This window comes from Pararge aegeria, chromosome Z (genome assembly GCF_905163445.1).
Source record: "Pararge aegeria chromosome Z, ilParAegt1.1, whole genome shotgun sequence".
Taxonomy (NCBI): domain Eukaryota; kingdom Metazoa; phylum Arthropoda; class Insecta; order Lepidoptera; family Nymphalidae; genus Pararge; species Pararge aegeria.
Window position 1 is genome coordinate 18,582,528 of NC_053208.1, and position 25,223 is coordinate 18,607,750.

The 25,223-nt window shown below is 33.5% G+C and overlaps 1 protein-coding gene across 4 annotated transcripts in view; it reads right to left on the reverse strand.

The window, feature by feature from the left end:
• LOC120635989 overlaps window positions 1-25,223 on the reverse strand; it is a 135,556-nt gene that overhangs the window by 97,747 nt on the left and 12,586 nt on the right. For all 4 annotated transcript variants that reach the window (XM_039907211.1, XM_039907210.1, XM_039907209.1 and 1 more), the window contains exons 2-8: window positions 20,137-21,200; window positions 18,966-19,173; window positions 14,721-14,834; window positions 13,346-13,458; window positions 8,924-9,070; window positions 6,645-6,713; window positions 1,393-1,518 (exon numbers count right to left, since the gene is read on the reverse strand). In XM_039907211.1, the coding sequence (XP_039763145.1) occupies window positions 1,393-1,518; window positions 6,645-6,713; window positions 8,924-9,070; window positions 13,346-13,458; window positions 14,721-14,834; window positions 18,966-19,173; window positions 20,137-21,006 (1,647 nt within the window). In that variant the 5' untranslated portion in view covers window positions 21,007-21,200. The remainder of the gene's footprint in view (window positions 1-1,392; window positions 1,519-6,644; window positions 6,714-8,923; window positions 9,071-13,345; window positions 13,459-14,720; window positions 14,835-18,965; window positions 19,174-20,136; window positions 21,201-25,223) is intronic.

Below are 25,223 nucleotides of genomic sequence, written 5' to 3' on the forward strand. Positions count from 1 at the left end.
AAAAAATTGTGTGTCGGTGTGTGTGTGTGTGTGTGTCACAGGAGATCAAACGGCACAAACCAATACTTATTTAGAATTAGAGTCTATTGTTATTTTTCTTTACGAATTTTCAGTTTGCTTTTTTGGGCATTTCTAAGTAAGTCTATTTTTATATTTTCAGATTTTTATGTAGGTAAGTAAGTATTCAGTAAATTTACCAAAAACAATCTACCCTAATTTTTTGCTTATAAACTAAGATGGTCAGTTGGCAAGTGGTACAGCCACATCAAGCATGTATTTCCAATAGTTATATCTAAATTTCGACATACCAGCAATCATGATATACAAGAATCTTCAGAATGCTATGTATTTCCATCTACGTACAAGGTGAAACATTAAAATATGATGGTTAACAAACTAACGCCATCTAGTCACAGCTTCAAAAATTTTCCAAACAACCTAAGGACTATAAGCGAGTAAGTAAGCTGTATAATTTTCGTCCACAAGAAATTTTATTACCTTAGCACCTTGGAAAATTAAGTAGGTACATCGTGTAACGCCATCTGTGTGTTAAACATGAAACGAAATTAAAACATACTAGTGCCCTCTATACGATGCTGGTATATTTATAGCCCAATACCGGCCACAGACAACGAAAAAAGTTCACGTTTGCATCTTCATACAGTTCACACGTCAAGTTATGATGAACGGATCATATGTTTTGTCCCTAAATCGGCTATGCACAACAAAAATACCATAACGCCATCTATGAATACCAGTGCTATCTATGAATACCAGTGCTATCTATGTACACTAGCGCTATCTAGACACACCTAAGAGAGATTTTACTCTCACCAACACAGACAACTAGCGACTAAAATTTTAACTTATTTTACGGTAAATTTAACAAGTTTAATTAACGACCTACCCATTAAACTAAGGCTCTTGAGGCTTTGCTTGCCTGTTTAAACTTGATACTTGTATTTTATTTAGTACACTCAAGAACCTATCTCTCAGCACTGTACATACCAAAGGTTCCCATCTACATGCGGCGGCTTCCAATAAATATGTGAATTCATGTGTGGCCGGCTTTGATATATAGGCGCCGTTTCCTTGTGTTACATTAACTTAACAATTTTTTAATAATGGAACGCTAACGGTAATTTAGTAAATATAATTTGTTGAAAGAAAAAAACATATAAAAAATATTACGAACATCCAATTACAAGAACTAAATTAGCGTTTGTGTTATTTTATTCAAAATTATTTAGTCGTTACTTCGTATTTCAACTGTTTAACTCTTTTGTACACATAGGTTAACTTTTATATTATAGTGATATACAACACGAACCCTTGGTTTATTATCTCGTCAGTGTAGCTCCGTTCTCATTACAGTATAAGTATAAAACTTACCGATTTTCGCCTTTCGGGAGCTTCGTTAGACGGGGCCGGAACGGACGCCCGGCCGCGGAATATGTCCATCACTTTGGCCATAGCGCTTGGTCGACGAGAGGATGACGCCGACACGGTGTGATAGTACTGAATGGGCAAAGAGAAGTTTATTACTTTATTATGCTTTATATTTTTATACTTTTATATTTTTACACATATCATCCTCAACGTATTACCAGCCCATTGGGCATTGAGTTCCCCCTAGAATGAGAAGGGTACAGGCCATAGCCCACCACGCTTGGTAGACTTCACACACCTCTCGGACATACAAGTTTTCTCACGATGTTTCCCTTAACCTTTATATTAAAGCAAGTGATATTTTAAATTATTCGTATTTTAAGTGTTATATAAAATTAAATAATTTCAATCTGACGATTAGCAATAACTTTTGACATACCTATCACAAATATTACTATGTATGACTGACATTTTAATTTTAATTCAATTTAATAATTCTGTTTTGTATAACATGTAATTATTTAATACTAGCTGTTGCCCGCGACTTCGTCTGCGTTTGATTTTGTTTTTTGGTGTAGCATTAAATTTAGTTGGAGATCTAAAAAAAAAAGTATTCAGTATCGCTAAGCCTTAAATGAGGGGTTATGAGGGGTTTGCTGCTGTCCGCTGAGGAGTTCTGTTCTCTATCTCAAACCACAGTTTGGGCAAAATTAAACACAAATGTTATAACCTCTATAGTACAAAAATAATTATTTAAATCGGTTATAATTTGTCGGAGTTATGGTGTAAAATCGTCAAACACTCATCCCCTCTCCCAAATGAACAGAGCTTAATGTCGGGATAAAAAGTATCCTATATTACTTCTAAGACTTTCGAGAATATGTGTATGAACAAAGTTTCATGAGGAGCGGTTAAGTCGTTTCTGCGTGAAAGCGTAACAAACAAACTTGCATTGACATTTATAATTTATAATTTAATATAATATATAATATTAGTAGGGATAGGGATTATAATATTGTAATCTTTTAGTGTAACCATGAATAAAGAAAAATAAATAATTATGTTAGACAGGGTCTCATGTACCTACAGAATAGCAAACTATGTGAAATAAATATAATCTAAATATAAATTTCTTAAATCAAAAACCCACCTAACTCCAAAAAGTTAAGAGGTGCCGGGGATAAAACTTGGTAAACACAAATGGGAGGCCGAAGCCCTATTCACTAAGCTATCACTGCTTACCCGACAGCCAACAGGTATTAGTTAAATAAATTAGAGATTGAATTATTTTTGAATGATTTCAACATTAATATTTTATGTATAACTGAACACTGGTTGAAGACTCATGAATACTTGTTTAATTTTGGTAACCACCAGGTTGGTAGTTCGTTCACCAGAGTTACTGCAATTCATGGAGGCTCTTTAATACTATTAAATAAAAATTTAAAATTTAAAAACAGAAATGATATTGTGAGCCTGTCTGTTGAACGGACAATAGAGCTAGCCTCGGTCGAATTAGAGCAATTAATAATTGTCACTGTATATAGACCACCCTTGTCTAACTTTGAACTTTTTGAAAAGGTAATGGATGAAGTGTTATTTAAAATTACAAAGTCAAATAAAAAGTTAATAGTTTGCGGAGACTTTAATGTAAACATCTTAGAACGTAATTGTTTAAGTGTTAATTTATTCAATTTATTTAAAACATACAATCTTACAAATATGTTCATGGAACCAACAAGAATTACTGCCACTAGCGCCACATGTTTGGATAACATTTTTACGAATATAATTCCAATAAGTAAACACATAATTAATAAATTAGATTCTTATCATTGTGGTCAATTAATTCAATTTGAAAATGTGAAGAAAAATGTCTCCAAACATAAAATTACTTTTGTACCAGTGACATCAAACCGCATAGAGAAAATGAGAACTAGCCTCGTCAAAGACCTCCCGTTCTTACAATCAGGGACAAGTCCGAATGATGAGATGTACAGCTGTTTTTTCAACACGTTTCAACGACTATTTAATTCTATATTCACTAGTAAGTCGGTTGTGGTGACTGATGCTTTAGTTTTTAGTGATTGGGCATTAATTGAACTGCATAAGAGTAGGCAAAAAATGTACGAACTTTATGCAGAACGTCAATACAATACTGATGCTGAGTTTAGAGATTGTGTTAAATTATGTTCCAGTAGTTTTAAACGCGATTGCTTCTTGGAAAAGTCCGGATACATACAGAATAAAATAAAAAATAGCAATAACGTAATCAAAACTACTTGGAAAATAATTAATGAGGAGACGGGAAGAGTACCACCGCGGCATAATAACTTTAAACTTAATGTAGATAATAAAGACTTAACATCTGATTTCGAGGTGGCTACTGCTTTTGAAATCTTTTTTACTAACATTCCTATCTCCACCACTAAATCATTGAACTCTTATCCAGATATTGCTCTCTCTCTATTGAAGAATAACGTGCCCGAGTGTAAAAACGCTTTTAAATTCAGCCATGTTAGTGGCTCTGACGTTATTAAAGCCTTTAAATTATTAAATAATAAAAAAACAAGTGACTTGTGGGGCATTTCCGTTGAAGTTCTCAAATCACTAATTGATATCGTTGCACCCGATTTAGCATTAATATTTAATAACTGTATAGATTGTGGTGTGTTTCCTGACTTAATGAAACATAGTAAAATAGTTCCTTTGTTTAAATCGGGTAGTACTTCTGACCCCACTAACTTCAGACCAATATCAGTACTGCCCACTTTCAGTAAAATTTTTGAAAAACTTATTTTAAATCAGTTACTTGCCTATTTTCATAAGTATGATTTACTCCACGTTAAACAATTTGGTTTTACACGGGGTCGCTCAACTATCGACGCTGGTGTTGAGCTAATACATAATATATTTGAAGCTTGGGAGGAGTCACATGATGCACTTGGTGTGTTCTGTGATTTGTCTAAGGCGTTTGATTGTGTTGTACATGAAACGTTAGTCAGAAAACTACACCACTATGGAATTCAGGGTGTAGCTCTCGACTTGATTAGTTACTACTTGCGTGATAGGGTGCAAATGGTAGACGTTAATGGAAAGCGGTCTATATTAGGACCTTTTCTATTCCTTATTTACATTAATGACCTGCCTTACCTTGTTAAGGACAATCACGGGATAGTATTGTTTGCTGATGATACATCACTTATGTTCAAAATTAAGAGACGTGAATTAGCTTTAGACGATGTAAACAACTATCTCGCTAAAGTAGTACAATGGTTTGAAGCTAATAATTTGGTTTTAAATGAAAATAAAACTAAGTGCATAAAATTCACATTACCAAATGTTAAACATGTAAAAACCACTATACTACTTAATAATGAGGAATTGAATCCGGTGGATACAACAGTATTTCTAGGAATAACGTTAGATGCTAAACTTCAATGGGGCCCTCATGTAAATAATTTATCGAACAGGCTTAGTTCTGCTGCCTATGCAGTAAAGAAGATACGCCACCTGACAGACATAGAAACTGCTAGGCTAGTCTATTTTAGTTACTTTCACAGCATTATGTCATATGGAATTTTACTATGGGGTAATGCTGCTGATATTGGCACTATTTTCGTGCTGCAGAAGAAGGCTGTTCGTGCGATCTGAGAGTCATTGAAAGATAAATTTAAAGATGTTAAAATAATGACACTCTATAGCCAATACATATTTGAAAATTTAATGTATGTTCACAAAAATATATCAAAATTTAAAAGAAAATGTGACTGCAATAATTTGAACGTTAGAAGCAAAAATAAACTTGCAGTGCAGTACACTAGACTACACAAAATAAGCAATTCATTTAAAGGAAATTGTATACAATTTTACAATAAATTACCGGTTGATATCTTGGGGATGTCACTAAAGAAGTTCAAAGTTTGTATTAAGCGAAAGCTTATAGAAAAGTCCTATTATAGTATAAAGGATTACGTAAACGATAAAAAAGCTTGGGTGTAAACAATTGCTCTAACCAGGTTGCTTCTTAAATATTTTCTAATGACAATGTGAGATGGTGATAACAAAAAGAACACCCGGCTAAGTTTGTTGTGGGCTTCTTCTTAGACCAGGGCGCGATTGGAACCCTCTTAGCTTTAGTTTTAAGTTTACGATTGTAGTTATCGCCATCACTACTCACTGCTATGTACACATTTTGTATATAATAACGCATCAAAAGTGCCATCTATGTGCCTATTTGAATAAAGATATATTTGACTTGACAAATAGTATTCAGTTTATAAAAGTTCAAAGAAGACTTAAATTTTATAATTTTTATAAGCGTTTTTGCCTACACTTACAGGAATTATCAATTTTATAGATTTAAAATGCATGGAACTGACAGGATTTGAACCTGCGACTCTCTGGAAATTTTTATATGCATTTCAAATTTATAAAATTATACCTTTTCTTTATTTTCATTTTCAACCAACCAAAACTTTTTCAGGAAAAATTTTAAATGGCTATCATTATTCATGGAAATGCACGTGGTTAAAATCGAGGGGAAAACTTTTTTACTATTTTGTTAGTGCCTTCGTCAAATATCAGAGCAAATAGGTATGTGAATGTGCTCAAAGACCGACATCAAACTATTGCAAAAAAAACTGATTTAATAAGATAACTCGGTCAAAAAAGCTAATAGTATATATATTAATTTTATACTTTAAAAGTGTCTGTTTGTTTGATTGTTATGTTTGTCTCAACTACTATCTAGGAAAACATTCAGAAACAACAACATTAAGATATTGGTAAATTCAGGTTCTGTAGAATTAAAGAAAAAGAAGTCTTTATTGCACATACAAATATAAAGCTAGGTTAACAAAAAAAGGATAAAACAAAACGTGCGCAAAGGCATATTTATCGCTTGCAGCGATCTCCTCCAGACAAGATTTGTTAAAAGAAACACGGTACACGAAACGGGATAGTGCAATACCCAAATTATATACATTACATATACTATACATACTAATACAACAAATATATTTAAAACTCAATTCATAGAACTAACTTACGGACCTTTAGGATTTGACTCTCTGACAATTCTTATTAATTCGTGGCACGCACTTGAGCCTAACCCCACACATTATATTCTTTTATACCGCGAAAGCAATCAAGAGAGAGGTAACACTAAATCACCTATAACTCTTTCATGAACTGTGTATCACTGTTCAGTCATACATAGTTAATAAAAAATTTATAAGATATCATTTAATTACCCGGTGATGAGCTGAGCGTTCCTTCGCCAATGCTCTTGTCGCTGGATTCGGATTAGATTTATTCAGATTCTGTAAAAGAAACAATTACATTATTATTGAAACTTATACTTGAAAACTTTCATAGAGCTTGGTCGACGCGAGGATGACGCCGACATGGCGTGCTAGAACTACATAGGCAAAGAGACTTTTGTTCATTTATTATGTTAATACTTTTAAATTTTCACATCGGTAACCTACGAGTATCATCATCAAGCTATTACTAGCCCACTACTGGGCATGGGTCTCCTCTCAGAATGAGAAGGGTACAGGCCGTAGTCCACAACTAGTAGACATCACGCATCTTGGAGAAAATTACTCATGATCATCATCAAAGCTCTACAGTCCTTGGTGGGCCTTGGCTTGGCTAAGCAAAGATCTCCATTTGAGGCGGTCAGAAGCTGCTCATTTCCAGCTCCGAACTCCCAAAACCCTTATATCCCTCTCAACTCCATCAGTCCACCGACCCCAAGGTCGTCCTGGGCCTCTACGCCCCTTCAATTTGAACTTCACCAACCTCTTTGAGGCTCTTGTGCCTTCCATACGTTGCACATGCCCTGCCCATTGCATTAACAGTTTAATGGTTACGGCGGCATTACGGTTCTTTTAAAAGTCCGTACAGTTCGATCGGTTGTACCGAATGCACCGGACACTCGTCTCAACACCCTTCGTTCAAAAATGAGCAGACCGTTTTCGTCTTTCTTGCTTAAGACCCATTAATTAGCGCCATATGGAAGTATTGGCCGGAGCAAGGTCTTAAAGACGAGCATATTCCGACTTCTCTACAGGACCTTGATCGCGAATAAGGTAAAAGTCCAAAGTAACATTTATTTGCCGATATAATTCTCCTGTGAATTTCGGATGAGATTTGAATATTACTACTGAAACTTAAACTTAAAAACTGGGTATTGAGTTTCCTAGTAAGAGATTGTAAGTACCAGCCAGGAGTTACAAAGTAGGTCCTTGTTTTGAGAGCCGTTGACCTTCTTATCTTATCGAAGGAAGGCATTTAGAAATAAGACCCGATGCCTGTGACGAAAAGATAGGATATTTTTATATCTTTGGGTAGGACCCATTTCCGTTTCATCCCATGCGCGGCATATAAGTTTGGGTGGTGCTTTATATTTATAAACTTTAGCCTTCAATGTCGTGTAATTTGAAATAAGTGTTTAAATCTAAAAGTTCCTGAGGCTAAGCATTCTCAACGAAATAAATATTGTAGAATACCGACACAAAGACAACCTTGAGACGATGTTAACAAGTTATCAATATCAACTCACAATAATGCCAAAAAAAAAAAACGCTTCATAAGCACAGAATGAAGAACATACAGAACTCTCGGAATGTTGCTCGCCCACAAACTTTTTCCATTTTCCCCATTTTATGGTAAACGTTTAAATCATTGTAGGTAATTTATAGTTATAATTCATTTATTGCATAACCTGTGTACATGTAATGGTCTTATGAGATAAAAAGAGCTTACAACCGGCTACAACCTATTAGCGGCCCACTACTGGGCATGGGTCTTCTCTCAGAATGAAAAGGGTACAGGCCGGAGTCCACCACTAGTAGACTTCACGCACCTTGGAGAAGATTACTCATCATCATCATCATCAACATCATCATCATCAAAGCTCTACAGTGGGCCTTGGCTTGGCCAAGCAAAGTTCTCCATTTGAGGCGGTCAGAAGCTGCTCATTTCCAGCTCCGAACTCTCATAACCCTTATATCCCTCTCAGTTCCATCAATCCACCGACCCCTAGGTCGTCCTCGGCCTCTACGCCCCTTCAATTTTAACTCCATCAACCTCTTTGAGGCTTACAGCTTGCCATTTCAGGCGTGCAATATTATTCAAGCAGTGAGCCTACAAATAGTTACATATTAGTAAAAATCGTATTAAAGAATTTCTTCATATTTTAACTAAGACAAAAAATAAAAAAATAATTATATCATATAGCATATTGCTAAATGGAATAAGGTGCCTAACCATCTGTTCCAGAAACACTACTAAAGTGGAGTGGTTTTTTATGGTTCAATATTAGTCTTGTACACGGTTTCTGTATGTTCTTAATTTTGTGTTCATAAGTATCTGTTACATTTGTCGTTTTGGTAAAAAATTGTGTTTGCAATTGATTTGGAGTCATTGGATTTAGCATTTTGCTTATAATAATAGTACAATATTGGCTGGTAACCAAATTATTTATTAGTTCGCCATTTAACTGGAAAAATATCTGGATTTTTACCTCGCTTACTACGTCGACAATCTCGTGAGCTGATCCATCCTTTGCCTCAGGGGACAACGCGCCACCGCTCGAACTGGTGCCTACATCGGACTTCGATGATTCGGATTTAGTTGATTCTCTGGTCGACGCATTCGATTTAGTTATATTCTGCGGAAGAGTAAAATAATACATCATCAATTTACATCAATAGAGAAACAGAAATTAAAATAATAATAGTATGTCGACAGACAAATCTAAAATTGCACCTAAAATTTCAACTTACTGCGCTTAAAATAAAATACAACGAGTCACTGGAAGTAAAAAATGGCTAGTTTTACAGAAATGTTAACTGCAGCACTTAAATTATAAACGGTAAGTTTTATAAAATCAGCCCTCAAATATAATACTATGACTTCTTTTAAAATTTAGAACTTAAGACATGCCTTGTTTTACAGTAAAACTAATGTTGCACCTAAATTATAAACGTCATGCAAAATAAAACGTGCCCTTTTTCACAGACAAATCTAATACTGCGCCTAAAAAATAAAACGTTACACAAACGGCTTAACCCGTTCGAGACACGTCCTACGGTTGCCTAAGCATTTACGTGAAACATTTATTATCTTCTCTCATATATCTATTGTTTATGAAGTATGTATATCTATTGTTAGGAATGACTGGATGTACAATGTGCTAAAGTCAATTCAGCTAGCGGGACTAGGTAACTAGTACTTATTTGTAATATTATTTGACACAAAAGTATTGGGCTTTGCGGAATATAATATCCTTCTTTGAAAACTCAGTTTTGAACAATCATGCCAGAAATCTCTATCTCTTCATTTTAAAATTAGCAGAGTCAATTTTGTGAACAAATAGTTCGAGCAAAAGTTAAGAATTCAAAGATAAGTAAATGTAAAACACGGTTTAATAAGAACAAAAACATATTTATTTTATTTTATTTAAACAACTTTATTGCATAATAAAGGAAACACACACAGGAACACTTACAGTAACATAAATTATATGCAAAAGGCGGCCTTATCACTAAAAGTGATCTCTTCCAGGCTACCTTAACTATTGGAATAAGGCAATGAGAGACGGGAAATCGCAATTCTATATAAAATATATATATATTATATACATAAATAATTAAATAGAATAATATAACATATATAAATATATGTTATGTATAAATATAACATTCATTGTTTAAAAGAGCTAAGGCCGAGGTTTGGAACTTAGCGGGCATAAAGAACTGTTGATGGCTTCAGCTTGATGGCTTCAGCGGGTCTTAAGCCAAAAAAATACTTGTATTTGCAAAGCAAGATAATGATTATGCACACGAAACGTAATCGATTTATGGAAATCCCGATTCTAAGTCATACCACAAAATTTATGACGCAATTATTCTCACAAAAAAGACATGATCTCCAAGAGTTGTCGATACCTCTTTGGCTTCATATTAATAATCCTCAGATAATTAATAAACTTTTAAGCTTCAAAAATACAGGTACAGTTTTAGTTTATTTTTGTATGCTTTATCGGGTTTTGTCCGAAATTTACTTACTATTTATTTTACTTGACATTATGAGAAATCTCAGCACCTAGCAAACAATACCAACCAGAGCACCAATTTATAAATGTACCTATCATAGTTTAGCTAAATTAATCAACAAACATCACTTATATTTTCAATTGACCAATAATTGACACATCACTTGCCGCTGCTTGTTATTTACTTAATATAATGCTTTATAGTGATATAATAAACACAAAACTTATAGGTATTTCGTTATAAACATTGAATTATATGAATAATTTGGAATGGAAATATTTGAAGTTTGATTGTTTACCAATTCTTATATGATATGCCACGAGAAAGACACACCTGCAAATTTTAATATTTTCGGGTACATACCGTGAAATAGTGTGCAAAAAAGTCATGTAACGTTTTAAACAGAGGCATTATTGTTTTATTATTAACACTTCGTGACGTGATTATAAATTAAACAGAGCTGGTGACATTTTCTAATATTGAGGGTTAGTACCCTCAATAGTTGGTAGTAATTAAAATAATACGTTTTTTTTAATTACTACCAACATTTATGAATCATACAACTATTGTCGGATTCACAATAAAGTGCCGTGTTTTGTCATTACCTTAGAATAGCTGTTACTCTAAGATCGTTACGCACCAGAGGGCGTCAACAATCGCCAACACAGTGAAACAATAGATGTACGCACATATAAAAATAAAACATTCATATTATATCTATATTATTTATTGTTATTACACGTATGTATCATATTTTAATAAATACTTTCTCTGCCTCTTTTGGAAGCTTTAGCCTGTTAGACTACAGTTCTGGGTTGTTTGTTGTTTAGGTTCATTTCTCAGTTTCTATAAGGCATTTGCTAGTTATATTCAGTTATAATCAGTACTACCGTGCCTCGGAGAGCACGTTACGCGGTCGGGCCCGGTAATTATATCCAACATGTAAAAACAATTTTATAATAGCTCAAACCCACCAACCGCGCGTAATGATAAACTTTTTACTGAGCTACTGTTCTGATTAGCCCTTCTCCGTTGAGGAGTTTCGTTTCGTGCTATATCTATGAATATATAAACTAGACCAACCAGGATTGCATAAATAGGACCATAGTTCTTTGAAGGTTGATTATATATCGCTAAAGTTGAAGGTTGATAATTGATGGGATATCGTATATAATAATAGACCTTTTGTTCCAAAGCTTTTTCTCTTGTACCAGCAAATTGTATTACGATTAAATCAAGACCTAAAATGACAGATGTTTTTAATAACAGATATAACGCAATATTATTGCTGACTTATTCATTTTGCAAAAAACATTTACACCTTCGTCGCCTTTTGTATTCTACTTGTCTTTGTACTTCTATTGTTTTTTTTTTTATTTTCCTAACTCCATAGTGGTGTACAAATAAAGAGTTAAATAATTAAATAAAATAAACATTTGCATTAGTTACATAACTAGTTTACTTTCAAAATCGGCGAGTTAAATCCTTATCGCGGTATGGACAGAAAATTGCCAGTTAAGTAGTAGGTTTACCAAAAAAAGTACAAAAATTTGGAGGCACGTTTCTTTTTTCGCGCCCACCCCCCTAGCACGTCTCGCACACACCGACAGCAAAATTTCCTGTTGGTAAATATATCAAAATCAAATATTTCTTTATTTAAATAGGCACATAGATGACGCTGTAAAGCTACGAGTGTGTGTGTGGCGTGTTCCGGTAGCGATTTGTATTATATTGATAAGCACGTATTATTTTAATTTCATTTAAGAACTTTGGAGTCATCGGATTCGGCTGTATAGAATTTGGACACAACTTGCTACTTACTGATATTAAGTTGCCAGCGTTTATACTAAACTCGCAACTTAACTATGTAAATGTAAATCAGGCTTTAGGCTACAGGTGTTTATTGGCAAGCGAAACGATTTCGAATTGCACATAGTAAACTGAATATAGCTGTTACAATAATAACAACATTCTTCGGTGAGATTTAGTGTTTGCTGAAATCACATAAATATTTACCTATACAGACAAACGAAGTAGTTATTATTTAAACTAGGTAAACATAAACATAACTAATCAGCCGCAGCCGTAAATTACAAGACACTAATTCGGATTTGTGGATGGCTGTGAGCGCTGTGGTTTCAACTTGGAGGTACCAGATTCGATTCTACGGAGGAGCGATTTGGGAATTTATAATTTCTGAATTTTCTCCGGTCTGGTCGGCTTCGGCTGTGGCTACTTACCGATATGTGTGTTACCACGTTACTACCACGCGACAAAGATGTGCCGATAAGCGATTTAGCGTTCCTGTACGATGACGCCGATTAGGAGTATAGGTTTAATATAACTGCCATACCTACTCCCTAACAGGTTAGCCAGCTACAACCTTAGACTACAGATAGATTTATCTAAATACCTATCTTATTTTCAGCCACTACAAGTTAGCTTCTGAATGCAATCTCACCTGGTGGTAAGATTGGTGGACTCCACACACCTTTGAGAACATTTTGTAGTTACTCTCAGGCATGCAGGTTTCTTAAAGATGTTTTCCTTCGCCGTTGAAGCGAGTGATATTTTAATTACTTAAAACGCACATAACTTAAAAAAGTTAAGAGGTGTGTGCCGTCGAACTCTGCCCCTCGAAAGTTAATTCGAGCTCCTACTCGCTATCACCGCTGCGCTGCGCTATCACCGCTGCGCTGCGCTATCACCGCTGCGCTGCGCTATCACCGCTGCGCTGCGCTATCACCGCCAGACCAGATCTAACCAAGTTATTCAGAAATTATAAATTTCCAAATAGCATCCCCGTGGAGGATCGAACCCACCACATATTATATAGCTCTTACCACTGTGCCAGTATGGTCGTTAAAACATATTACGGATATAGTTACCTGCACAGCAGCCCTGACTTGCTGTATAATGGAAGGCTGTTTTTTAGCGTCCCCGCGAGACCGCGATTTGAAGATGTCAAACAAAGCCGGTCTGCGACTCACCCCAGAAGTACCTATCGATCATGAAAAAGATTAATAATTAATAATAGGAAAGTATCCACAAATATACAAAGTCAAGGCTTTATATTTCATGATATTGCATGTATCGCCCATGAGAATGATAAATAATGCATACAAAGGTACTACGAATAAGTACGGCCAAGTTTTGAATATATAATAACTTGTCGTATCGTGGGTGTTTGTGACAAAACTCCTCCGAAACTACTTGACCGATTCTTATAAAATCTTGTGCGTATATCCAGTATTTCTGAAAATAGGAAATATGGTGATAAGAGTGGTCCACCCTAAAGAATGTTCTTTTATTTTCGGACATAATTTTTTATAACCCAAAATGAGCTCGTACGAAGTCGCGGGCAACCGCTAGTATTTGATAAGGTATACCGCACTGCGCACAATTTTCAAAATCTTTTTATCTGTCTGTAAACGAAGAGGCAGCGTCTATCTGCCTTAGATGGTGTCCCACAGGGCTGAACTTAGAGTCCTCTTTTATTATGAGTACATATTATTGATCTACAACCAAGTTACACTTGTGACATCGCACCACTTGTGTTCCCGAATTAAAATATTGATATAAATTAGCAATGATTTAAGGATGCTAACCGGGATATATATTACACTTATAACGGTCGGTACCAATTTCGGATGCATAATAACTAAGTGTGTATAGTATAAACAGTTAGTTTTTTTGAAAAAAAAATTATCAATTCACTGTGTTTCGACGACTATCATTTATAAAGTGTCACTAGCTCCAAACTTCTACGCAAATTCCGGCAGTTCACCAACTTTAAAGCAGAGGTATTAGATACATGACCAGTAGGTAATTTTTCGACCGACCCTTGCATTTGTTCTCACAATGTGCTATAAACTACCAAAAATTTATTAGGTTGTTTATTGACACCATCTTGGTAGAATGTTCTTTCGGAACCGAAGGTATTCTACAAGCAGACAGAATTGACTTTTAAAAAGGTAAAACCGAATGTATTGTACAACCGACAGAATTGACGTTTAAAAATAATCATTAGTATAATCTGGATTTGTAACGGCAGTAGAAAAATAAACAATATCCAACTTACTTTCAACATTTAACGCTCGAAATTAATCAGTCCCATACGAAATCTTTAGATCCCTATTAAAAGAGACAAATAAGCAAATGATACCAAGAATACATTTAATACTTGGTCTATAAATTTTGATAATTGGTTTAGGGCATAAGTAATCTTGAAATTAAAAATGAAGAGAGTTAACAAGAGTTTACCATGTATGGTTTGTTGGTACATAGTATGTGCCTGGCCATCATCAGCAGAGCCACGGCGCTTGCGCTCCCCAACAGACTGCCAGCTGCGCGTGATAGCTGCATCCAGACGTTGTTCTACAAGGAAATTGTAATATTTTTATACTCAGAATACAAAGAAGACACAAACAAAAAAAATTCAGATAACACCCATCGATCAACTAAAACAAGGTTTATTTTTTAAGCGATGGCTTACAAAATACCCGAAATTCGTCCGCGCCTACTCATTATTCGCATACAAAATCGAAACTATGGTTAAATTATGGACATTGACGCGCACTATAATCATTTCATAAAACGAACCATATTGCTAAAGTGATAAGAATCAATTTTCTAATACTAGTTCGTTACAAACTACGCGTTGCCTATCGTCAACTGGCACTATTTTGGGCTGAAATTGAGAATCATATTCGTTTGAAGATGATTACAACACGCAAAATTATTCGATTGTCGTCGATAATTAAGCTAAATGTTAATTGTTTACAAAGTCGATGTAATTAAACTGGCGACATTTATGAACAGTAGGTACCTTAAAAAACTAAGTAAAACGCGCGCATTGAGGTTTCCGTAAAGAAAACTATTTTTTATTATCGGTTAGCACTAGTATTAAATTCAGCAAACCACCTAAAAACTGCTGCCCGAGAAGAAGATAACTCTTATGCAGATTGTATTGTAACTGTTGTTAAATAATCGTTCGGTCAAATCAATGTTATAATCGTAATAGATCATGGCGCGCAAATTATTGCGGCTAAGCTTCATCGTCAAATCAAGAAGAACATTGTTATTTTTTTTATCTATAGCGAATTGCCTATCGACATCTTTTCCAGATAATATCGCTTCTTAAAAATATAAAATACAGGTGCGTTCCATTTTTTCGTTAAATTTCAAGCATCTCAGAACTAATTATTGATTACGTACGAAAGTATTAAATAATTAGGTTCAAATGATTTAATATTAGTGTAACTTATCATGTTTACTGTTGACTTAATATGCTACTAACTGTTAACAAACCCATATTCAAAGTAATGTAAATCAGTAAAATAGGTATGGAATTAACAATATTTGACGTTTTGTCCTCCACAAAGAACAACAGTTTTACGCCAACATGGATTAGACGTTAATTTACATTTACAACACCAGTCTGTCAAATAAGTAGTGTAAATTCACCAAAAAAAAAACGCGCCAACGGCATCTATGTATATTACGTGTGAATTATGTGTGGCAAAGTATAGAACCATAATATATTACAAATCGATAATAATAGCTGTTCACTGGTAAAATTGTATCAGTGCCAATGTTTAACCTCAGAATGAAATCTAAGAAGAAATTGGAAGATCCATAGGTTTTGGTCTTTTGGCCTTCCAATTATACGTTCGTGCAAAAACAAATAGAACGTTTTTTGAAATATAAAGTCTTATTGTGATATTGAAAAGTATGTTTTAAAAATAGAAGAAAACAAAATATGAGAACTAAAAATATAAAGAGATATTCTTTTTTAAATTGAAAGATTGTTTACATAATGCAACATGTAAGAATAAATGGAGTGAAATGTATTTATCCTAAATAATAATAATTCAATTATTTTTCGTGATAACGTCAAATAAATTTTACTGCAGTAGAAAGTTAAATGTATTATAGGAACTACATGATGGATCAACAGTTTTCTACCGTGACCGATATTGCAAGTAAAACGTCTATTGTTAAGAAAAAAAGCTTTATTGTCTACTGCTCACTTGTTACCATGGAGCGAAACGTAAGACATGTTTTTAACTACTATCAAAACTAATTAGTTTCAAGTCGAAATTAACATACATGTTTTATGTTTAACCAATGGCACCTTAAGTCAGTTATAGGAATAGAGAACGTTAACAATGAATGGGTATTCGGCCACTCTCCTATGTTCTATTACACGTTATTTTAAATGAAAAAAAAATTTGATTGGATTACAGGCTTCTTTGTTTTATTTTCCTAACCCCCATCAAATCTTTGAAAGTACTTCTATTACGCATTAACACATTAATATTTAAAATGCTGTTTTATCTTTCAAATAAATAAGTAGAACAAGAATATTTGTTTTTATGACACCGCTGTACAAACATCTTAATCGCTGCGATACCTAAAAACCACTCTTTTAAAACTAATAATTATATGGAATTTACGAATATACTACCACTTTTATTTATACGTAACGAAAAAACAAATAAAAGTTTTATTATGAACAGCCCCTTTGTGTTGAACTTTTGTTAAAGAATTATAATTATTCTTATTTAAGGGCCGTAAAGATATATCAAATTAACTTCCACTTAAAATTATACTGTTTTAATCGACGATAGTAAGGCCCCTGATTTGCAAATTTCGGTCACTTAATATATATCTATTTTCCTAAATTGATCATAATGATTTTGTAGAGTTGTATTATAACTATTTCCACAACAAACGCGGACTTATAATTTTAAATCAAAATACAACCCTTAAATTATATACTACCTGTAGAAAATGGCATGATTTTATTTATCTATTATAACTATTTCCACAACAAACGCGGACTTATAATTTTAAATCAAAATACAACCCTTAAATTATATACTACCTGTAGAAAATGGCATGATTTTATTTATCGCATAGTCACAATATGTGAATTATTTCTTTTTGTTTGTTGAATTATTTATGTTTAATATGTAACAGCAAGTGGTATCACCTTTTTTATATAGTGATTTGATAAAATTTAAAAGTTTGTTGTAATAATTGTGGAATTAATATGAAATCCAACGTCTCTATTTTATGTTTCGACCCAATGTGAATAATACATTTGCGTTGCGACTGTAAGATTAATATTTTATGGCGAACGTCTTTATTTCATGTAGAACTAAATATGAATAATGCATTTGCAACTGTTGTGGTAAAAACAAAATTATTAAGTCTTGCACTTCAAATTTAAATAAACTTTGATATTGGAATTTACACATCTCTGTATAGTCTTGAGTTCGATGATAAAATTCGGATATGTATTAATGATTATTTTAATGTTAACCAAGAAGTTTTTGTAAATTAATAAAGGGCATCGAGCATTTATTGCGAACGCACCAGTTCAACGCACAAATAGCTGACTTTCAATTAAATTAAACCGATACAACATTAATTACTACGATCACGAAACAATAAGATGGTAAAGTATTTCTTACTGCAGTTTGAGAGCATCTCAAAAACGGTTTCCAAAATATTAAAAATTTCTACAAGACGTGCTTGCTTGTTAAGTTTTGTCATAAATTTGAGCAATTTTATATTACTCGTGCATTCCCCTGATTAGGTCGTTTAATACAGTAACGGTTTTATTGTAAATATTGATCGTAGGTAAAACATTCACACAAAGTAGCCAACACTGAGGCGGGGCTATTCATTACTCCTCACAAGCTGTCCGCCCCGTACTTTCATAGCTGGGCCGCGCCAATCCACCCTTAATAATGCACAATTTCTGTGTTGTTTCTTATCAATTAAAATGTCTAACGCTACAGAATCAATAATTCAGGGTAAAATGTGAAAATCTCAATTTTTAGAGATACTTTCTGATTGTGTTTATATGGATAGTGACCATGTTTTCAAAAAGATGCACTCCTCGTATTTGCTGATGAAAAACATATTGAATCGATGAATTCAATATATAATATCTTTCATATTGTTACTAAATACGCAGTCATACAGACACTACAACTTTTCTTATTGGATAGATGAAGCCTACTTATTACGAAATTATAGTGACGGACTGCAGTTTAGCCGATCGTTCAACCACATGAATAAATCATACGCTATAACGGCAGACTCGCGAAACTCTATGCCATAGGTAGTTGTAGTTGTTTGTGCTCTGTTTTTTTGCAGTTTTATCTTGGCACAATCCAGACATCAAGTAAAGTTTTATATAATTTTTGTTAAAGTACAGCGAAATATCCATGCCTTAGGCATAAATAAATAGTTGAACGGTTGGTATTACTTATTCGTTTAAGTGTTAATATTTTGTTTTCGAGATCTACACTTCCAAATCAACTATATAATGACCTGGTCTACGGTAAAACAAACTATTAATATAAGGAATGTAGGTACATTAATTGAGATGAAACTTAATGACATTTCCTAGCACACTTGACATATTTTAGCAACGTTCTTTAATAAAGTGACTGTGAAATTGTCAAAACTTAATCAAATAAAATATCTCACCTCTCTTGTAGCGTCTGTCATCGCTGCTTCTGCGAACTTCTATTTCCTTTGTGGCCTTTTTTGGAGTTTCTTTTTCCTTTCGTACAGGCAATGCACCCAAAGTACCTGATCGCTCACGTTTTTCTACAACCTTCTTATCTTCTAGAGTCTCCTTTCCTCCCTTTTTTACGATTTTCTCGGTAATTTTAATGTTATCTTCTTTAGGCACCTACAAAAATATTTTTTTTATTTAAAATTATTATAATAGATCATAGTCTGACAACACAAAGGCTTCTTTTTCCCGGAAAAAAGTACCTGGGTAGTAGGTCTGATTTCGTTTTCACAGTGCAAGTGATTTTATTATTTGGTAGTTTAGCGATCAGAGAATAACATAGGCATACACATCAAAATTTTGGCAAATAGATACGTATAAATCAAGATGTTTAAATAGAAAAACTTAATTTTAGGAATAAACATTGCTTAGGTACTTATGATATGAAGAGTTTTGGCTAATTTCAAAGAAAAAGCATGCAATTTTAGAAAATTGTTGTGCAGTTGTGACTTTTACTCGCATATTAGCAGCGCGCGCAGCAAATACATAAAAAGAACTAAAATTAAGACTCCACCGATTTCAATCGATTGTGTGAAATTAAATTAGAACCGGTTTCTTTGATTAACCTGTTAAAAAACGAAACCTGAATATTAACTGGTTTGAATTTTTACCCGTTTCCGAGCCCTCGTGTAAACAGTTTTTATTAATTAAATTTTCACTAACTCATTATTATACAAACTGTGATGGATAATTTTATTGCATGTTATTCTGTTATTGAATCAATTCTAACAGACAGACTGACGTTTGAAAAGTGCTTACTAAACTACTTGAAAGAAATTAATTTTAAATTTGAAGTTGTTTGCGAAAAAAGTGTTATATTTAAAGAAAAACAGAACTGTACAAAGAATAAAATATACAGCAGACAGTTATAGTAAAATATTCAAATTTAATTAAAAAGAATAAATAATTTTGAAACGTAAATAAAAAAAACGTCGCAACCGGCAGGACCAGCAACTCTCCGGCAATTGCGGTCTGATAGCTTAGAAAACTAAGCAAAGGTTTTTACACCATTTCAAACTCAGATATTTGATATTTCCTCGAAGTATATTATATAAGGGTTAAGGTAGTTTATTTACTTACGTGTTTTTCTTCAGTTCTTTTAACCCAAATATCTTCTGCACTAGGAAGTACTCCGTCCACGGTAGATCTGATTTCAATCAAACTACTGTCAAAATAATTTTTATCGTGATGGAGATTCTTTCCCGTAAAAATAGTTCTTACATTTGGTCTCTGCTCTTCTGCTCCTTTTGTTCCAAAATGTACTGTGTGCGCATTATTAACTTGATTTCTAAGAGCTCGTGCAACAGGAGTGGTCATTTGTTCAGTTTTCGTAACTAAAAATTTGTGCTTTGCTCCCATTACTGTGCGTTCTGAGATATCTTCGGTTTCCACAGTACTTGTCTTACTATCGGTACTTAAATTATTAGAGTCTTTGTTATTTTTCTCGGTGTCAATGTTCATAATCTCCCTCTTGGGAGGAAGTACAACATCTGAATCTAAATTAACAGTATTTGAATCAGTGTTTATAGAACTACTAGCATATCGACGGTTACAGTCTTTTTTTTCATCGTCTTCGTCTTCTTCCCGACATTGTGATAACCTACGCCTTTCAGTATATGGAAAAGGTGATGCAGAATTAGAATTGCGACTTGACAAATTATTGCAATGATTCATAAAATAATGCTGAAAAAAGGTATCTGTTTCAGGTGTATCAGTATTATCGCCTTGAATTATATCTTTCAAGGCAGCTAATGAAGTTATTGTGTTATAATTTATTGCGTTAACTAATTCTTCACTGTCTGTTGAGCTTGCGGAATCACCTGCATCTTCATTTGAATTTTGACTTCCTTTGATAGGAGTAACATTAGTAATTTCAACTTTATCGGAATCCATTTTTTTCTCCTTCTCATTTTTACGATCACTTTTCTTCCCTTTTCCTTTGGAATCCATTGAACAAAAGGAAACTTAATGACGGCACACTACTTTTACACTTAAATTATATATCACATACAGTCACATGGTAAATCTTCAGTTACCAAACAGTTTAGGTTATTTCGTAACAACTTTTATAGTTTCCGTCACCGGACAGATGCCATAACAATGTAAGTGAACCCCAAATGGTTTTCAAAATACATTTCACAATACTGAAAAAACACTCGTTATTAACGGTCACGAATCTCGAATCTATAGCAGTATGGCATATTTTGTATGGTTACGGCATGGACAACAAGAAACCTTTGTATATCTTAATAGGAAAATACAACCAAAATCATCAGAACTATCATAACTAGCACAACAAAGAATTTAAGGCAAGAATCATGGTAGCGGCGGCTGTGTGTCGTGGAATCCCAAGTCTGCTATTACAATTGTGTGTTACTCACGACAATAATAAGTAATAAGAAAAAAAAACAAAATTATTAACATTAAAGAATTTGATAATATATAATATTATTTTACGTTGATACCCTTGGTTATACTGTGCAAAATAAACTGCAAAAATAACTTATTCAGTAATCATTTTTAATTCAGTAATCATCAGTAAACATGCGTCGTCTGTCATGCATATGTCTGACGAAGCATTAGATTATTTATGTAATCACTTGTTCATTCCCACAGTTGGTCCCACTCCCAAGTCTAAACTAAAACTGATTTTTATTTTATATTTTAAAGCGATATTTAATTTTTTTTTTTAAATACAGAGTGATAAATGTAACTTTTTAAAGAAAAGTCCTCAGTGCAGTTGCACGAGTAACTGGCGCGTATTTAAAAAAGATATTTTTATTTATTAATCATCATCATAAAAGTCCTCAGTGCAGTTTCACGAGTAACTGGCGCGTATTTAAAAACAATATTTTTATTTATGAATCATCATCACATCAACCCATTACCGGTCCACTGCAGGGCACGGGTCTCTTCCGACAATGATAATGAAAAAGGATTAAGGCCGCTATCCACCACGCTGGCCCAGTGCAGATTGGTGGACTCCACACAAATTTAAGAACATTCTGGAGAGCTCTTGGTATGCAAATTACCTCACGATGTTTTCCTTTACCTTTGAAGCAAGTGATATTTCAATTGCATAAAACACGCTGGGATTCGAACTCGGCCCCCCGAAAATGAAGTTCCAGTCCTACCCAATGAACTATCACCGCTCCGTTACTAATATTTAAAACAATAGAGTTTGTTTACGTTTCAATTAGCTCAAGCGAAAGTACGGGGCACAGCTAGTAATAACTACACTGATATTTATAATATATGTTTACGGTCGATAACTATGATATAGTTGAATTTGGTAATAACAATTGGTTGAATAAAATATGATTTATTATGGCTAGCAAGGAAATCAAAAATTTGACCTCACTAATTAATATGAACTGACGAAACATTCAACAACACAGAAATTGACCTAAATCCTTCTCCAAATTAAGCTCCTCAGCAATTTAGTGAGTTCAAAATAAGTTGTGATTTTCATTTCATAAAAAGGTTAGATTTATTAAATCATCAGTATTTAATATGCGAAATATATTGCCACTTTAAAAAAAATATAATGAACGTGTATAGGTATTTGAGACCGCATCGTAATGAACTTTACCTACTTATGATATCATCGCTGTTCATAAATTTATCATTAAACTATATATCTAAGTAGGTACTTGTTAGCATGTTTTTCTGCATTCTGTGTATTTATTATATATATAAGAACCTAACTATTAGAATTTTGGATAACCTTGGTCTACATCTTCAACACAAACTCTTAATGGAAAACTAATTATGAATCAATTGAGTAAATATTATGTAGTAGGAAAGAGTTCATTTATTTTATCTGAGGTTGATATGACATCACGAATATTCACGTGACTGGGCATTCATGACCCATTTTAACTACTAGAGTTGATGTTTGTTGTTGGCGTCATATTAAGTACATTTTATTTCCACTAGGCAATTAGATTTGACTGTTGCAAAAATTCGTCTTGAATTTATCCAACTGTTTTGTGTACTTATATCTATACTAATATTATAAAGAAAGATTAATTTTTTCGTTTGTTTATTTGCAATTGACAACATTATAAAGCTATTTTATAAAAGTATTATAGACTGTATTTATGTATGCTATTATTTCAGGCTGAATACTTATTATTATTTAAAAATAATTATTATTATTATAGTTAAATATAATAAGTATTAAGCCTGGAAAAATAGCATATGTAAGCCAAAAGCCATAATTATTTTCCAGGCAATACATCCGCGCGCTGGCTTATTGGTCGAGAAAATCCACAAACCACATTGTACATACCTACCTACATACCTACCTATATAAATAAGAAACAATAACGCATTTTATATAAAAATTATTAATTAATTCTTACAAAAAAGTCATTTTATTATGGAGACAATCTTATGTTGATAAACTTTGCTATTTCCAGCATGTGATTTGGTCGCATAGTTTAGGCAATTTAACATGACGTTACTACCTTTAGCCTGGTAGGAAGATGACCCCGTAGGTAACAGCAGTAAAATATAAACAGTTCAAAGGTTCAATACGCCGGAATTTGGAAGCTTCGTTCGTTTAAATTTAACTGATTGATTTCTGCGGGAAAAATATTTTCTTCTTCCAATAAACGATGCATTCAGTTTTAATACTGTTACTGTTTGTAATACTGTACTGAATATCTTTTGATTTAATTTTTATGTAAATTTATCCTATTTTAACGATAGAAGACCAACATTCGTGTATTTATTATTGAAAATAAATAACATCATAAAGATGGCTAAGAGCAGAATAGCTAACGTACATTAAAACATTTTGGCAACTAATTTACTTTAGTTCATTTGTTCTGTACCTACTCAATACTTATCCAATAGGTTGTTACTGTTGGTACCTACTCGAAATCAATGAACCCAACACGACGACAAAGAAAAAAAACATTATGATTAAAAGTCCTGAAATAATAATACAAGCTGCTGAAAATTATCACAACATTAGAAATAAAATTCAATTGACAGAACCTTAGAAAACCTACTAACCTTAGAACAACTACTAATAATTTCCTACCTACTAAAATTCTACGGAAAAAGATAATAAGAATATAATAATGTAATGGGCATAATGAACTGCCCACGTTGCTCAGGCAACGTTTATCAAAATATAAATAGCCAGAATGGTTGCCAACCTCCGATAGGAGATGACACCAAAAGAAGATTAAAATTATTGAGTGTGAAAACTCTTCGCTAAAGAGCTAGCGACTAACAATAGAGACAATAGGTATCTAATCATTACAAGAATACCAATTAATACTATTAGCGGAAAAAAGAAAAGAAAAACTCATTTTGTATTACTCATATCACTGAATAGTTACGTTAGTCACAGTTTTTACTTTCCGATGTCTTGCCGGTATGTGTATATTATTTACTTATCTATGGCAGTAGGTATTTGCTGCGCTGAATATGCATCATGCATCAATTCTAAACAATAGTTTATAGCATGCATATTGGAACATATGGTTGTGTTAATACGTTTCTAATAACGATTAATTCCGGCGCACCAAGTGCACTTAAGATTAATGAATGTACAGCGGTATATGCGCAAGGACGACAATATAGCTGAACTATGTAGGTACAGGTACACAGGCGACTGGTCGTTACGAAGCAAGTGACCATTTTACGCATTCTTCATTAACATACGCGAATAATGGCGAATATTAGTTTTTGTTGTTCAAATTACGTTTTTCATCCTCCTAACAAATGTCCTACTACTGGGCACAGGTCTTCAGTATATCTTTTTGAGACAGTAATTTTAGAGCGTTGTCCCAACACGCTGCTTGCATTCGGCTTGACGGACTTTAACGATAATAATCATAAATGTCCGCCAACCCAGATTGAAGCAGCTCGGAGGGCAAAAGCTCAAAATCCATCAACCAAGAGGAGGCATACGCTATAGAATATTAATAAGTATGAGGATGATGTTGCTATTTATATATAAAAGGAATACGTCACTACTGACTGGTGATAAATAATCATCTGCAGAGAGAATATTATTTCAGCCGTGTAGGTCAAGTCGTTTACGGTAGGTTGTAATTTGTATCTATTAATTTTTAAGGTCCTTCACCATTTTGAATGTTTAATATAACCTTTATACCAATCAAACGTTTAAAGCAAATTATAACGAT